A 15,379-nucleotide genomic window follows, 5' to 3' on the forward strand; every position below is an offset into this window, starting at 1 on the left:
GAAATTATCTAGTTCATTTAAGAAGAAATTATCTAGTTCATTTAAGCAAGCATTTTCTTTTTTTGTGAAATGAGAAGGAAGATAATGACAAATACAAATTCCTGTGTGATGAAAGCTTAAACAAAATGATAAGGTCTTTTTTTCAAGATTCTAATTTAAAATTATATTTAAGGGGCGGCTAGGTGGCGTAGTGAATAAAGCACCAGCCTTGGAGTCAGGAGTACCTGGGTTCAAATCCGGTCTCACACACTTAATCATTACCTAGCTGTGTGGCCTTGGGCAAGCCACTTAACCCTTTTTGCCTTGCAAAAATCTAAAAAAAATTTAAGCTATTTCTGGAAATGTATTTGTTTTCTTCAAGTATCATTAAAATATTAATGTGATTATATAGATAACTTTGGGTAGCTAAATGTTCATTTTAATTTTTTTGTATCAGATATGGGATTATAACAAAGTTGTGGAAATTCTGTAGCATATTCATACACATTTCATTTTGAGGGGAAATCCCTAAGCTTAGTGCCATTTTTATTTGACTTATACTTGGCTCTACTAGACTTTTGCCTTCCAGGTTTCATATGATGTATGTATGTATGTATGTATGTATTTATTTGTTTGTTTATTTGTTTATTTATTTGGTATAATTATCTTTCAAGGCTTAGGTATTTTTGATGCAGATTTTTAAAATTTTTTAAAAGTTTTTTCCTTTTTTTTTTTGCTAAGACACAAGCATTTCTCTTCTCATTAAGATTTTTAGGGGTGGCTAGTTGGTACAGTGAATAGAGCACCGGCCCTGGAGTCAGGAGTACCTGAGTTCAAATCCGACCTCAGACACTTAATAATTGCCTAGCTGTGTGACCTTGGGCAGGTCATTTACCTCCATTGCCTTAAATAAATAAAATTTAAAAGAAAAAGAAATTATCTAGTTCATTTAAGCAAGCATTTATTAAATATCTCTTGTATAGAAAACACTGTGCCAAGCTTTCAGTAAAAATATAGTTATCTTTCTCTTCTTTTGCGAAGGACGATAATGGACTCAGGAGTACCTGGGTTCAAATCTGGCCACAGACACTTAATAATTACCTAGCTGTGTGGCCTTGGGCAAGCCACTTAACCCTATTTGCCTTGCAAAAAACTTAAAAAAAGAGATTTATAAATGATTAGTCAATTAATTTATTTATTATGTGTTTGTGAAAATGCAAAGAAATTTCTTAATTTATCTTTTAGTACATTTTATACAGTTTATAATATACTATTATAATAATAATTTTTACTTTGCAGTTGTCCAAAGTGGAAGAGCAGAATCTGATCCTAGATTGGATATTTCACATAAACGTCGTCATCCACGAAGCACTGACCGTTCTCGAAGTAGGGTTCGACTTGAGTGTAATTTCAAGAAATTGCCTACCTCTCTCCCAGAGAATAAACTGGAGGAAGACACTTTAAACAAGGACTTTTTGCCAATTGAAATTCGTGGAATTCTTGATGATCTTCAGCTAGATTCTGCTCCGCAGGCTACAAAGCAAGAAACTGGGGATCGACACAATCAAAAACCTATGATACCAGCTCAAACTTCTAGAAGTCATAGTCCTGTTAAAAGAAAACCAGACAAGTTAACAGCTAATGAAGATCCTCCTGTTATTTCCAAAAAAAGGCACTATGATACAGATGAAGTACGCCAGTACATTGTTAGACAGCAGGAGGAAAGAAAGAGGAGGCAGAACGAAGAGAAGAAGGCTCAAAAAGAGGCGACAGAACAAAAGAACAAACGATTGCAGGAGCTTTACCGGAAACAGAAGGAAGCATTTACTAAAGTGAAAAATGTGCCATCTTCTGAGCCTTCAGCAGCCAGGAGGTTACAGGAAACGTATTCTAAGTTGCTGCTAGAACAAGCCTTATTAGAAGAGCCATCTCATCAACTACATGTTATACAAGAAACACAGGTAGTTTTATACTTTTTTTTTAACTTTTAAGTATAAAAAATAGGAAATCATGTTTTAGAAAAGCTTGGGTACATTTTGCTGCTTGATATAAATGACCTCTAGCTTCTGATATTCCAGATGTCAGCCATTCAGAAAAGATTAGGTAATGGTAATGACACTTTGTATATTAACTAAGATAGCAAGAATTAGGGAATAAATAAATGTAATGGAAAATAAAAATTAAAATTGAATTTCTTAGTGTAGATATTAATCTTGTGTTCGTTATCATGGTTATTAATTCCATCCTGGCTTAGTTCTCTCACAAGATTTTGAAGGAAAAAGTTAAATTGTATTAATAATGAATGTGCTTTTGTGGTTTATTGTGCTGTTAGGTAGTATATGGTATATGGTAATATGAACATTTAACTTTGACCCTTGTAATATTTAATTTCATAATACTTGAATGAGAGCAAAATGCTGTAATTTGATTTTATTGTTATATTGTTTTTATTTAAACCTTTACTTGAGGGGAAGCTAAATTTAATTGGTTTTACTTTTAAAAAGTACAAGTTCCAGCTTTGAAGTGACTTTGTTTTTGTTTTTTGGGTTTTTTTTTTTTTAAGAATTTCCCATGAATTTGGTTTCTTGTAGGTAAGACCAGGGTACCAGCCATCTGGAGAATCTGATAAAGAAAACAAAATTCAAGAACGCCCCCCCAGTGCATCTTCCAGTAGTGATATGTCTCTCTCGGAACCTCTGCAACCCCTAGTAAGGTAAGATGTAGAGAGAAATATAGTCCGTTTAGAATAAAATATGAGGGGCGGCTAGGTGGTGCAGTGGATAAAGCACCGGCCCTGGAATCAGGAGTACCTGGGTTCATATCCGGTCTCAGACACTTAATAATTACCTAGCTGTGTGGCCTTGGGCAAGCCACTTAACCCCATTTGCCTTGCAAAAACCTTAAAAAAAAATGAAGCTTGATGTAACATTTTCAAAAAGTTTTACTATTCCTTTTGTTATTTACATGATATTAATTTTCCCTTATTCCCTATTCCTAATAAACAAAACTCAATTGACAAAGCAACTATGTCTGATAAGGTATATATTATTTCATATCCATTGTGTAATGCCTTCCTCTTCCCTTCCATGCCCTATCTCAATCCCCTTGACTCCTGAGAGGAGAATAATGTGTTTAACTAGTTCTCTGGAACTCTTTGGTTATTACCCTAAATCTGAGTAGAATTATCTTTCAGGTGTTGTCTTCACTGTGAAAATGTATCATCTCTCTTTGATCTCTTGGTTCCTTTTTTGTATCAGTTCCTACAAATATTTTCATGTTTCTCTGAATTCTTCTGTCATTTCTTGTGTGGTGTGAAAATGTAATGATATATGTTGTTGTTTAGTTGTTTTCAGTAGTGTTCAACTTGACAAAGATACTGGAGTGGTTTGCTGTTTCTTTTTCCACTCATTTAATACGTTAGTAAACTGAGTCAAACAAAATGAAGTGGTTTGCTCAGCGTCACACAACTAATTGCATCTAAGATCTGATTTGAACTCAGGTCTTCCTGACTCTGGATCTGGCACTTTATTTACCACACTACTTATCTGGCCAATGTAATGAAAGACTATAGTAATCTTCTTCAGGCAGTGGTTAACCACTTTTCCTTTCAAATGTTTTCCTGGAAAAGTACTGGAAAGAATATGAACTTGCTTTTTTATTCAGAAGGGTCAAAGAGTAAGAACATTTTAATAATTTTTTGCCTTCACATTTTAATAACTTTTTGCCTTCTAATTCCAGATTGTTTTATAGAAGGATTTATCCTTTCATAATTCTACCAACTATTAAGATATCTGTCTTGTTATAGTCCATCTAATATTGATTCTTCTAATCTTTTATCATTTGATAAATATGAAATAAAACCTCAGAATTTTAATTTGCATTTCTCTTTTTATAATTTTGGAATATGTAATGTAGTTTTAATATAGATAGCATTTTAGTTTTCCTGTTGTTTAACTATAGGTTGTATTAGCTTTCTAATCTTCCTTAGAATTATTATACCCTGTTGTACCTTTGATAATTAATCAACACTTGAAACTTAATTTAATTAATACGGAAAGCATTTCTAAAAGGGTAGTAATCCTCTTTCAAATTCGTTACCATCAATGGCACATTCTTGTGACTCCCAGTTTTGTAAACTTGAAGTTCTCTTTCTAATCTTAGTTGAGGATTTTATCACTCTAAAAATCATGACATTGGGTTTGGTGGGAAAAGTGCTAGACTGGAAGTCCAGAAATCTAAATTGAGCCCATAGAGAAGTCACCTATGACTTATGATAGACATCTAATTAATCTTGTTTACTTATCTTTAAAATAAAAACAAGGATCGTTTTCTAGTACCTTCTACGATAGTTACTATGTAAGTTATATTGAATGCTAAGGCCTCTCCAATAGAGTAGGAATTTCTGTTTTGCAACTATGTATTCCTAACCTGGAAACTGTTAAAAGTCTAAATGGATATTTAAATCGAGATTGTTAGGTACTCTTGTAATTTGTTCTCTGGATCTGGAGAACTCAAAAATCAAAGAAAGAGAAATATTTTCCTTGATGAAATGTAATATTTAGTTACATTGAAACTTCTATACATAGTAAAATTATACAGGGTTGTACATCAGCTTGAGAGCTAGACTTGCACCTAGGAAGTCCTGACGTCTGCTACTCATACATGATGTTTGTCCTTCATTCTTGAAGAAACTCATGACATCAGGGAGGTTGATACCATGGCAAGTACATAAATTGGACTTGAGTGGGGGGGGGGAGGGCTGAGCCATTTGGGTCCAGTGGCCAGATGAGGATGACTGAAGATGGCCCCGAAAGTGAGTTAATCAGGGTTAAAAGACTTGCCCAACATCACATAGCTTGTAAGAATCAAGTGTCTGAGACTGGATTCGAACAACTGTCCTCCAGATTCCAAGAACAGTACTCTATACACTGCACCACCTACTTCCCTAGGCAGCAGTGTTCTAGGAAACCTTTATAGGATTTCAAGTTTCTTTCATAGAAGATGCCAAACTTCATGAGAGGGAGTTTCTTCACATAAGTGATCCCTATATCAGTGAAATCACAAGTTTAATTCTTATTCCTGTTCCCTGTATTCAGTGTAATAGTTCCATTGTTGTTATAGTTTGTTGAAATGTCCCTCCTGGTAACATCTCCCATTTGATTCTACTTTTTCCTTCATATAAATTGAAGAGAGGTGCACTGTGTCTCCCATTATTCTTTTTTAATAGACTAACTTTATCATTTTTTGAATGATTGTCATGGTTTTCAGATTCTACAGTTATGGACATCCTTCTTTGATATTATCTGTCATGTTAGTGTGCTGCTTCAAATTAAAATATAATACTAAGAGCTGAACATGATACTTCAGTTGTTTCCTGATCAACACAAGCTACCATACTTCTTTATGCCTATGCTCTGGATTTTATTTTTGTACTAGTGCAACCTAATATTAACTTTTTTCCTTTAAAGGCATGCTGTTGACTCAGGTTAAGCCTGGGGTCAATTAGAACACCTCAGGTTTGTTTTTGCATGTGCTACTACTATGCTCAGGTCTTCTTTATTCACTTTGTACTTTAAAAAGTAAAAATAAGACATTCATGTTAAGGTAAATTTAGATTTGATTTTGTTTCTCCTGACTTTGAATCATCTTTCAAATTGGACAAATATCTATTCTATGTTTTCATTACAAGTTACTTATAAAAGTTTTGAACTGGTCAAAACCATTAATAATGATAACTTTATTTGTATGTTTAAAGTTTGAAGAGTACCTTATTAATCCCAATCCTAAGAGATGTTGTAAACATTCTTATTTGTTGAGGAAACTATCTTGAAGGGGCTGTTGCCTTAGTTTGTAAGAGTCAGCTCCAGGAGCTCTGACTGATGCTCTCTCCATTTGAGATCCTTCCTGCTTCAGTCTTTGGTCTGCCACAATGGACTACAGTAGCATGAACATGTTTAGCACACTTATTCTAACTACATTAGGACATTATATTTAGCCACATCAATGCACATTCTTCTTGTCATCAATGAGGAGAAAGTGCTTGGAGTTAGGAGATCCAAGTTCACAATGCCTCTGACACTAGTTGTTTGATTCTGACACTTTAATCTTCTGAGCCTCAGTTTCCTCATCTATAAAGTGGGGGAAATAATGCCTAAATTATAAGATGGTTATGAGAACCAAATGGAATAATCTATGTTAAGAGGGTTCAATTTTTGTTATTTTTGAGACTGGAACCTTTTCATCGACTCTTTAAGTGCAGTGGTCATGTGTGAAACTATTTCCACTACTGATAGGTAAAGAGGATTCTAATTACTCTATTTTCAAGCTGGACAAATTTCCCTCTCTTTAGGTACCTTGCTTTCTGTTCACCTTGCCCTCTCCTCCTCACTGCTACTTCCCCCTCCCACTATCCCCATACCTCCCACTCCCCCAATTTGCTGCCAGACTTATGGATACTTGATTGACTTTAACTCCTCTATCATGTATGTATAGCACTAAAGGGCAATTAACACCATCAGACCTGGATAATCTGCCCCTTTTTTGTTTTTAACTTGGAGTTTGTGAACTTGTGTGGTGGTTGTGTTTTTTTTTAATTTGATAAGTTCATTTCACTGTGATTAATTTCTTTTATTATCATGTAAATTTTATACTTTTGGGTTTTTTTGTTTGTTTTTTTGGGTTTTTTTAGGTTTTTGCAAGGGAAATGGGGTTAAGTGGTTACAAATCAAAGTTTAAAATAAAATAAAGGCATCATTTCTACGGTTTCTCTTAAGCCTGTTGACCTAAGGGCCCTTTTACATTAGCTTATTTTTGCCAATATGTCCATTACCCAGTTCTTAGCATTTGTAATCTCTGGGTCACTATGCCACCCATAATACAGTGTTTGGCATTTCATAAGGGTCTGGAACTTATTCCAGATTGACACTGAACAATGTTTTTATTGAATTTTCTTGAAAGCCATTTAATATTTTATTTTTATATTTATGACTAAATAATTAAACAATTTATTTCTTTTTAATTTGATTAGTGTTGGTGGTGTTTAGTCAGTAAGTTATGTCCAAATCTTTGTGAATCTATTTGGAGTTTTCTTGGTAAAGATGCCAGCTCATTTTACAACTGAGGGAACAGAGACAAAGTTAAGTGACTTGACCAGGGTCACACAGCTAATAACTGTCTGAGGCTGAATTTGAACTCAGCTCCCCCTACCTCAGGACCAGCACTCTATCCACTGGGCTACTACCTAAGTGCTCCAATTTGCTTGCTACATTTAAGTATCTCTCTTTAATTTTAACCTTCTTACAAATAGGAATATTTTAAAACAGCTTTTAATTCCTTACATCATCAATCAATAAGCATTTATTAAGATTTTACTATGTGATAAACATTGGGGATAAAAATGAAAAACAGAAATTGTCCCTACCCTCGAGTTTTTATTTCATTCTAGGAACTTAATTTATATTTACTAATTTTAATGTGCATTTTAGTACTGTATTAATATTTATATAGAATAATCTACCTGTATTTATGCTTTAGGTATTCTATAATTTGTAGTCTGTGATACATTGTTTTAATTATAAATAGATACATTGATTAACCGTATTGATACTACTATTTTTTTCCAGAAGTGATTTGGTAGAACCAGCATGGATACAACCAGACAGGTTGAGCCCCAGGACCTATCCTCCTCCGCAGCCATTTATCGAAGCAACTGGATGTTTACTTTCCCAGCTTTTGGACCTAGAGCATGTGGGGCCTTTGCAGAAAGATTTTGAACCTATATTGCCAACCAGAAAAAACCAGGGTGTCGGCACAGGGTCATGGTCTTTGACTCCACAGCTGTACATGACTTCAACAACTACACAGCAAGATGTTTTGATGAAACCTAGTCCGAACCAGTACAGAAGTAAGTTAGACCGAATTGAAGCCCTCAAAGCAACAGCAGCTTCTTTGTCCAGCAGAATTGAAAGTGAAGCCAAGAAATTAGCTGGCGCGAATATTAATTATGGGACAACCTGGAATACTGACTGTGATCTTCAGCAAGGTCCCCAGGAGGAGGGACATTGGGCTAAGCCTGTGAGTCCACCTGTGAGAGAGGATACTGAAGATATCTTTTCTGCCAGAATTCAAAAGATGCTCGGGACCTGTGTATCTCATGCAAGCTTTGATGATAATCTTCCTGGAGTGGGAAATCTTAGTGAGTTTAAAAAACTTCCTGAGATGATTAGGCCTCATAGTTCTGTATCAAGCTTTGGATTACGATCACCTCATAAACCAGAAGGACTACTAGCACAGTTAAATAAGAGACAAACTGATTCTCCTGTCTCTGACACCCAGGTTTGTGGTCAAGACAAAATCAAAATATCTCATAATTCAAGCACAGATTCAGTTAGTGAAGGACCACTTAGTGAGGGAAGTCTCTCAGAGGAAGAGGAAGGCAAGGGTGGGCACTCTCCTCTGAAGATGGCAGAAATCTTCAAGGAAAAGGAATTCTGTGCTGGGGAAAGAAATGCCTATGAACCTATTAGAGAGTTTCAAAAAGATGCTGAGAAATTCTCACCAATTTTTGGACAGACCGGTGGCACACAAAGCAAAGGATCTTGGGAGGAATTGGCAAAAGGAAGTCCACATAGTGTCATTAATATTTTTGCAAAGTCTTATCAACTTTATGGAAAAGGTGAGAAAAATCAGCATATCTTTACTTATTGGTACAGTACCTTAAGGTTTATTTTTTGATTTCCATACCATATATGTGTTTCGTTTACAGGGAGTGGGAGGTTGAGAACTGGACCTAGTATTTTATTGATGTAAGTAACTATTGATGTGGCAATTCCTTCTGCCAACAGAAGTCAGTCTCTGTTTTGGAATTTATAGACTGAACTGCCTAGAGCACTGAGAGATTAAGCAATATTTAAAAAAATTATTTTTATTTTTAGCTCAGAATTCTCTCCTTCCTACCTTTTCTTAGCACCTCAATTCCCCTTTGAGAGTGCATGAAAAATAAAACCCATTATAATCTTATATAGTCAGGGAAAACAAATTAGCCATAATAATCATCTCCTCTCCCTTTCCCTGAGCAAAATTTGCTTCAGGCTTGCAAGCCTTGAGACCATCACTTCTCTGTGGAGGTAAATAGCATGTTTCATCATGAGTTCTCTGGAAATTGTGGTTGGTCTTTATGCTGATCAAAGATCCTAAGTCTTTTAAAAGTTTGTCCATACAATGTTGCTGTTATTGTAAAAATTGTCCCATTGTTTCTTTTTCCTTCACTTTGTATCAATTCATACACATCTTCCCAGGGTTTTCTAAAACCACCCCCTTCATCATTTCTTAACAGCATATATTCTTTCATTCCCCAATTGATTGTCACCTCCTCAGTTTCCAATTCTTTGTTCATCACAAAATGTAAATAGTACTGTACATATAGGTCTTTTTTCTCTTTAATCTTTTTAATGTATAGACCCAAGAGTGTTTCATAGCTTTTTGGGTATAGTTCAAATTACTTTTTTAGAATAACTGTTAGGGGTGGCTTGGTGGCGCAGTGGATAGAGCACCGGCCCTGGAGTCAGGAGTTACCTGAGTTCAAATCCCGCCTCAGACACTTAGTAGTTATCTAGCTGTGTGGCCTTGGGCAAGCCACTTAACCCTTGCAAAAACCTTAAAAAAAGTGCTTTAGAATAACTATTAACTCCCAAAGCATTAAGGTACTTGATTTCCAACATTCCCTCCTGTATTTGTCATATTTTTTTTGTCAGCTTTGCCAATCCAGATGGGTGTGAAGTTGTTTCCTCAGAGTTGTCTTAATTTGAATTTCCATAATATGAATTAGAACTTTTTTATGGATGTTACTTGATATCTTCTATTTCTTTCTCTGAAAAATGCCTGTTCATATTCAGTTATGTAAAAAAAATTTAACATTCTTATGAAAACATTTGTTTCACATTTTTTCTTTGTTTCTTTCCTTCCCTTCCCTCCTCCCTGAGACAGTAAGCAGTCTGATATGTTAGATATGTGCAGTCATTGTAAAATGCATATTCATACTAGTCCTTATGTGGAGGAAAACTTGAACCAAAAAAAAAAAGAGAAGTAAAGAAAGTAATCTAAGGAAAGAAAGTAATCTGTATTCAGACTCCATCAATTCTTTCTCTGGAGACAGATATCATTTTTCACTATTAGTCTTTTGGAGTTATCTTAGATCATTGTATTGCTGAGGATAGTTAAGGCATTCACAGTCATGAGACACTTGCTGTTGCTATATACAATGTTTTCCTGGTTCTGCTCAGTTTACTTAACATCAGTTCATGTGAGTCCAATTTTTTCTGAAATCATTCTGCTTGTTATTTATTTATTTTTTTTAGGTTTTTGCAAGGCAAATGGAGTTAAGTGGCTTGCCTAAGGCCACACGGCTAGGCAATTATTAAGTGTCTGAGACCGGATTTGAACCCAGGTACTCCTGACTCCAGGGCCGGTGCTTTATCCACTACACCACCTAGCCGCCCCTGCTTGTTATCTTATAGCGTTTTAATATTTGCTTACCATATGATGATAAATTCCACATATCATTATTGCAATATTTCCCAATTGATGGATATCTGTTGTTTATGTCTTTTGACTTTTTGTCAATTGAGAAAGTTAAGTGATTTTCTCATGGTCTCACAGTCAGTATATTTAAGAGTCAGAATTGGGGTGCAGCTAGGTGGTTCAGTGAATGGAGTACTGACCCTGGAGTCAGGAAGATCTGAGTTCAAATGCAGCTTCAGATACTTAATAATTTTTTTTCTGTACTTAAAGATTTTATTTATTTTGAGTTTTACAGTTTTTCTCTTAATCTTACCTCCCTCCCCCCACCCCCCACAGAAGGTAATTTGCCAGTCTTTACAATTGTTTCCATGGTATACATTGATCCAGATTGAATGTGATGAGAGAGATCATATCCTTCAGGAAGAAACATAAAGTATAAGAGATAGCAAGATCAGACAATAAAATATCAGTTTTTTCCCTAAATTAAAGTTAATAGTAGGGGGCGACTAGGTGGTGTAGTGGATAAAGCACCGGCCCTGGAGTCAGGAGTACCTGGGTTCAAATCTGGTCTCAGACACTTAATAATTACCTAGCCGTGTGGCCTTGGGCAAGCCACTTAACCCTGTTTGCCTTGCAAAATCCTAAAAAAAAAGAAAAAAAGTTAATAGTCCTTGGTCTTTTGGTCTTTGTTCAAACTCCACAGTTCTTTCTCTGAATACAGATGGTATTCTCCATTGCAGACAGCCCCAAATTGTCCTGATTGTAGCACTATTGGAATGAGTGAGTCCATCAAGGTTGATGTTGCTGTTAGGGTGTACAGTGTTTTTCTTGTTCTGGTTCTGCTCATCTTACTCAGCATCAGTTCGTGCAAATCCCTCCAGGTTTCCCCAAATTCCCATCCCTCTTGGTTTCTAATAGAACAATAGTGTTTCATCATATACGTATACCACAATTTGCTAAACCATTCCCCAATTGAAGGACATTTACTTGATTTCCAATTCTTTGCCACCACAGATACTTAAAATTATCTAGTTGTGTGACCTTGGGCAAGTCATTTAACCCCGTTGCCTTGCAAAAACCTAAAAAAAAATGAGCATCAGAATTGGAATGTTGGATTCCCTAGGTCAAGCCAATTCTAGCAGCATTCCATCACTGTACTTCCATGTAACATACTTAAAATAAACATATTTTCAAATTGTGATCTTTTACTCATAACCATACTGGTCATCACCTGAGTTATTTGTAAATAAACCTCCACTAAAATATAAGCAATATGATATTTAACAAATTAATTTTCTAATTAGTGAAAGTATGTTCTTTATGCTTTCATTTCTTCTCTTAACATAAGGCATTGGTGGAAGAATAGAGGAATTGGCTTCTGAAATAGATTGGTCTAGTGCAGATGAAATTTAAAGTGATTGAAGTAGGTAGTATCATGGTTTTTAGGTTTTCTGTTCAGAGTTATGAACCTAATAGGATTTATTTATTGATATATTTAAATTGTGGTAGATGTTGGGAGTAGGATAGTATTAGTGGATTATGACAGAGAAATAAATTTAGAACTTAGTCTGAAACATTGTCAGATTGGTTTTTATTATTTGAAAATTCAGTAATCCAGATATATACTAATTTATGAAGAATTTTTGAATTTATCAATAAAATTTTTTACAGTATTTATTCCTATTCTCTTTTCTTCCATGTGTTAAGGAATGTTAAAGAATGCTGAACTTATCTTTTTGAGTTGTTATATTTTCCAGAAACACTGGACCTAGCATATGTAGGAGTCCCTGAATATATCAAACATGTAGTACAACGCCCCCCCCCCCCCCCAAAGTAATGTGTTATTTGCATTCCAAGTTGTGTGTCTTGGGATGAGTCAGTTTGCATTAGACTGAGAAATAGCTTGGGCAACTGGATCCTTGTAGATAAGCAGATATCCTATATTCACAGTCTTGGTAGTTCTCAAGAGAAAAGAATGTGGCTTTTGCCATCACCTTGCTTGTCTCTTTTGGGAGGAGGTTCTGTTCTTTTTCCACCTTTACTGTGCTTTTCCTCCTCCCATGCCATGCCCCTTTAGGTGGAAATTTTTGGTACCTACTCTTCTCTTTGTCTTGGTATGTTCAAAATGAAAACTTCTGTTGGATTATGAACTCTTTGGGTTCCACATGCATGTTCATTTCTTTGTAATAAACCTAGCTTTCACTTGTGCTTTGTGAAGTTAATGATATTCTGTTGGCTTCAGGTCCTTTTAAAAGGTCTACTCCAGGTCTGTCTTCTCTATCTGGATTACATCTGATCCTTGCTGATATGTCTACAGAATTTCCCAGCTCTAGTGTCCTGTGTGCTCTGTGGGAGCTGACACTGCATCCTGGGTAGCTTTTGCTGTTTGCATTTATTTTAGAATTCAGTGATGGTGAGAATACTGAACCAGGATCCAGAAGATCTCAGTAATCTTTGCTACTTAAAAATTTTGTGACCTATGGGCTACAATTTTCTCTGTGTAAAATAAAGGAATTGGACTAGATTCTCTTTGAACTTCTTGGATCCAGAAAATCTCAGTAATCTTTGCTACTTTCAACTTTTTTGACCTATGGGCTACAATTTTCTCTGTGTAAAATAAAGGAATTGGACTAGATAGATGCTCTCTGAACTCCTTTTTAAGTCTAAAATTCTTTGAATATGTGAAAACCATTATTTTTCCTTACTTAGGTGAGTTTATGTATTCTGTTGCTTTGCTTTGTTAAGTATTCTTCCAGGAATGTAACTGATGTTAATGGTTTAAAATGATTCTTTTATTGTTATCTCAAATTTTCTTAAATTTAAAAATAAAACAATGCTAAATATGGTGCACGATTTTTATTTTCTTTAAGAGTACTACTTTTAATAACAGTTACAATAATAATAAAATTTTATTTAGTTTCTATATAGTGCCTGTTATGTGCCAGACTCTACAAAATGCTTTCTAAATATTATCTCATTTGATCTGCACAACAACCCTGAGAGGTAGATGCTATTATATCCCCACTCTGTGTTACTACTTCCATTTTATAGTTGAGGAAACTGAAGCAGACATATTAAATGACTTATCCAAGGTTACATAAATATCTGAGGCTGGATATGAATTTAGGTCTTCCTAACTCCATGCCTAAAGCTCTAGTTACCATCTTGCCTCATTGCCTACCTATTCTATTAAATTTCTACAGCTCTTTTCTGAAAACGATTTTTGTTAGTTTGAAAGTTTGAATTCCTTGAAGAGAATGTATTTTGAGGAATGTCTATGATTCATATTTACCCCATCTTGTTTATATCTTTTTGACAGATTTTGAAGACATGTTGGATAAAGGATCACCAGTGTTGCGGCCTATGCTTCCCATTACAACCCCTGCAGGCAGTATTTCATATGAGGATGATTTTGTTTCCTCTTTAGCAAATGGAACACTGACAGAAAAAAAATCTGCTTATGAACCTGTGTAAGACTATTTTGAGAATATGGATTGAAATATAAATTATGAAAAAGAAAGTTATATAATAGCAATGGTTTGAAAATTAGATTTCCTTTTCAAAATTATTCATATTAGTATATCTGCTAAAGGATGTCACAGAGAAACTTTATTCATGTAACAAAAAAGTAAAATTGGATTTCTGTGCTGGATATGGTAGCTCACTACTGTAGTAATCCCTACTACTTGGCAGTTCTTGACTTGACAGCTACAGTAAAGCTAAAGGTGATGAGGTATTCTTATTGTAAGCTTCCCAGAAGGGTGAACTAGGTCATCAAAACAATAGGCAGAAACTTCTATGATAATCAATATTGAGACTGGACACATTAATGACCACTTTACTTTTAGTGTTTGGGACATGGAAAGACATAATGTTCAAAAAGAAATAAAAAGTTGAATTTCTGTGATATGGGTTCAGGTAAATCAGATTCTTGTTTCACCTTTAGAATTACAAAAACTTTCTTCTCATTAATTTGTCGTTATGTGATTTATTTGTGGTCATATTCAATAGTAGTCTTTTCTTTTGCATGCTATTGCTCAAAATACAGAATTAAAGAAGTTAATCAAAATTGTTAAATAATGATTAAAATTTTTACAAAGAATATAAAATTGAACTTTTTAAATGAAATCTTATTTCTAGAAAGTATTTTGTGTAGCAGTGATATGCTATAATTGACAAGTATATGGTTAAGTATATTATCCCTAGATTAAAATAGATTCCTGTATAGTATTGAAAGAAAAATGATTAACTTTTACACTCTAAACTTTATTTCTGTTATGCCATAATGACCTGGATTTACTTAGGAAAGATGAAGGCATAATAATGATGGTAAGATAATTTTAAAAAAAAGTGAAAAGCATCTCTTCCTTAATTTTAGTACTTTTTATAGGTTAAATGGAATGTTTATACTTATATATTTAGTTTGATAATATGTGAATATTTTATGACATTTTTCTTATATTTTTTAAAAACATTATCTATTTTATTATAGTACCAGTAGTAGCAGTTCAAGCATTCAGGAAGAATTTTCTAGCAGAAAATCCCAACATTCAGCAGGGACTCAGTCTGTCACATCATCTCGTTCATCCACTTCTTCCAAAGGAAAGAAAGGAAGAAAGGAAAAGAAAGAATGTAAGTCAGAGCATTTTATACTTTTTTGCTAATTCTTAGACATCCTTTATCGCTTTATAAGGAAATGAGGAAAAATCAGAAGTGTAAAAGTCCAATAAAGAAAGGATTAGATTCTTAGTGCTATTTTCTGTTTTTTTAAAAAAATGCAGTTTGAAATATTTAATCACTTTACTAGTATTAATTTTTTAATAAGTCATTGTTATTAATCATCTGTGTCTATCTATGTCTGTCTAACCTGCATAGTTCTTAT

General features: G+C 34.5%; 1 protein-coding gene across 7 annotated transcripts in view; it reads left to right on the top strand.

Annotated features, from left to right (window-relative positions):
• The window catches only part of CEP350 (centrosomal protein 350), a 173,347-nt gene that overhangs the window by 59,578 nt on the left and 98,390 nt on the right, over nt 1–15,379 (top strand). For all 7 annotated transcript variants that reach the window (XM_074222164.1, XM_074222162.1, XM_074222167.1 and 4 more), the window contains 5 exons: nt 1,279–1,940; nt 2,571–2,692; nt 7,602–8,653; nt 13,817–13,967; nt 14,990–15,129. In XM_074222164.1, coding sequence (XP_074078265.1) covers nt 1,279–1,940; nt 2,571–2,692; nt 7,602–8,653; nt 13,817–13,967; nt 14,990–15,129 — 2,127 coding nt within the window. The remainder of the gene's footprint in view (nt 1–1,278; nt 1,941–2,570; nt 2,693–7,601; nt 8,654–13,816; nt 13,968–14,989; nt 15,130–15,379) is intronic.

The sequence above is a fragment of the Macrotis lagotis genome, chromosome 2 (genome assembly GCF_037893015.1).
Source record: "Macrotis lagotis isolate mMagLag1 chromosome 2, bilby.v1.9.chrom.fasta, whole genome shotgun sequence".
Taxonomy (NCBI): Eukaryota; Metazoa; Chordata; class Mammalia; order Peramelemorphia; family Peramelidae; genus Macrotis; species Macrotis lagotis.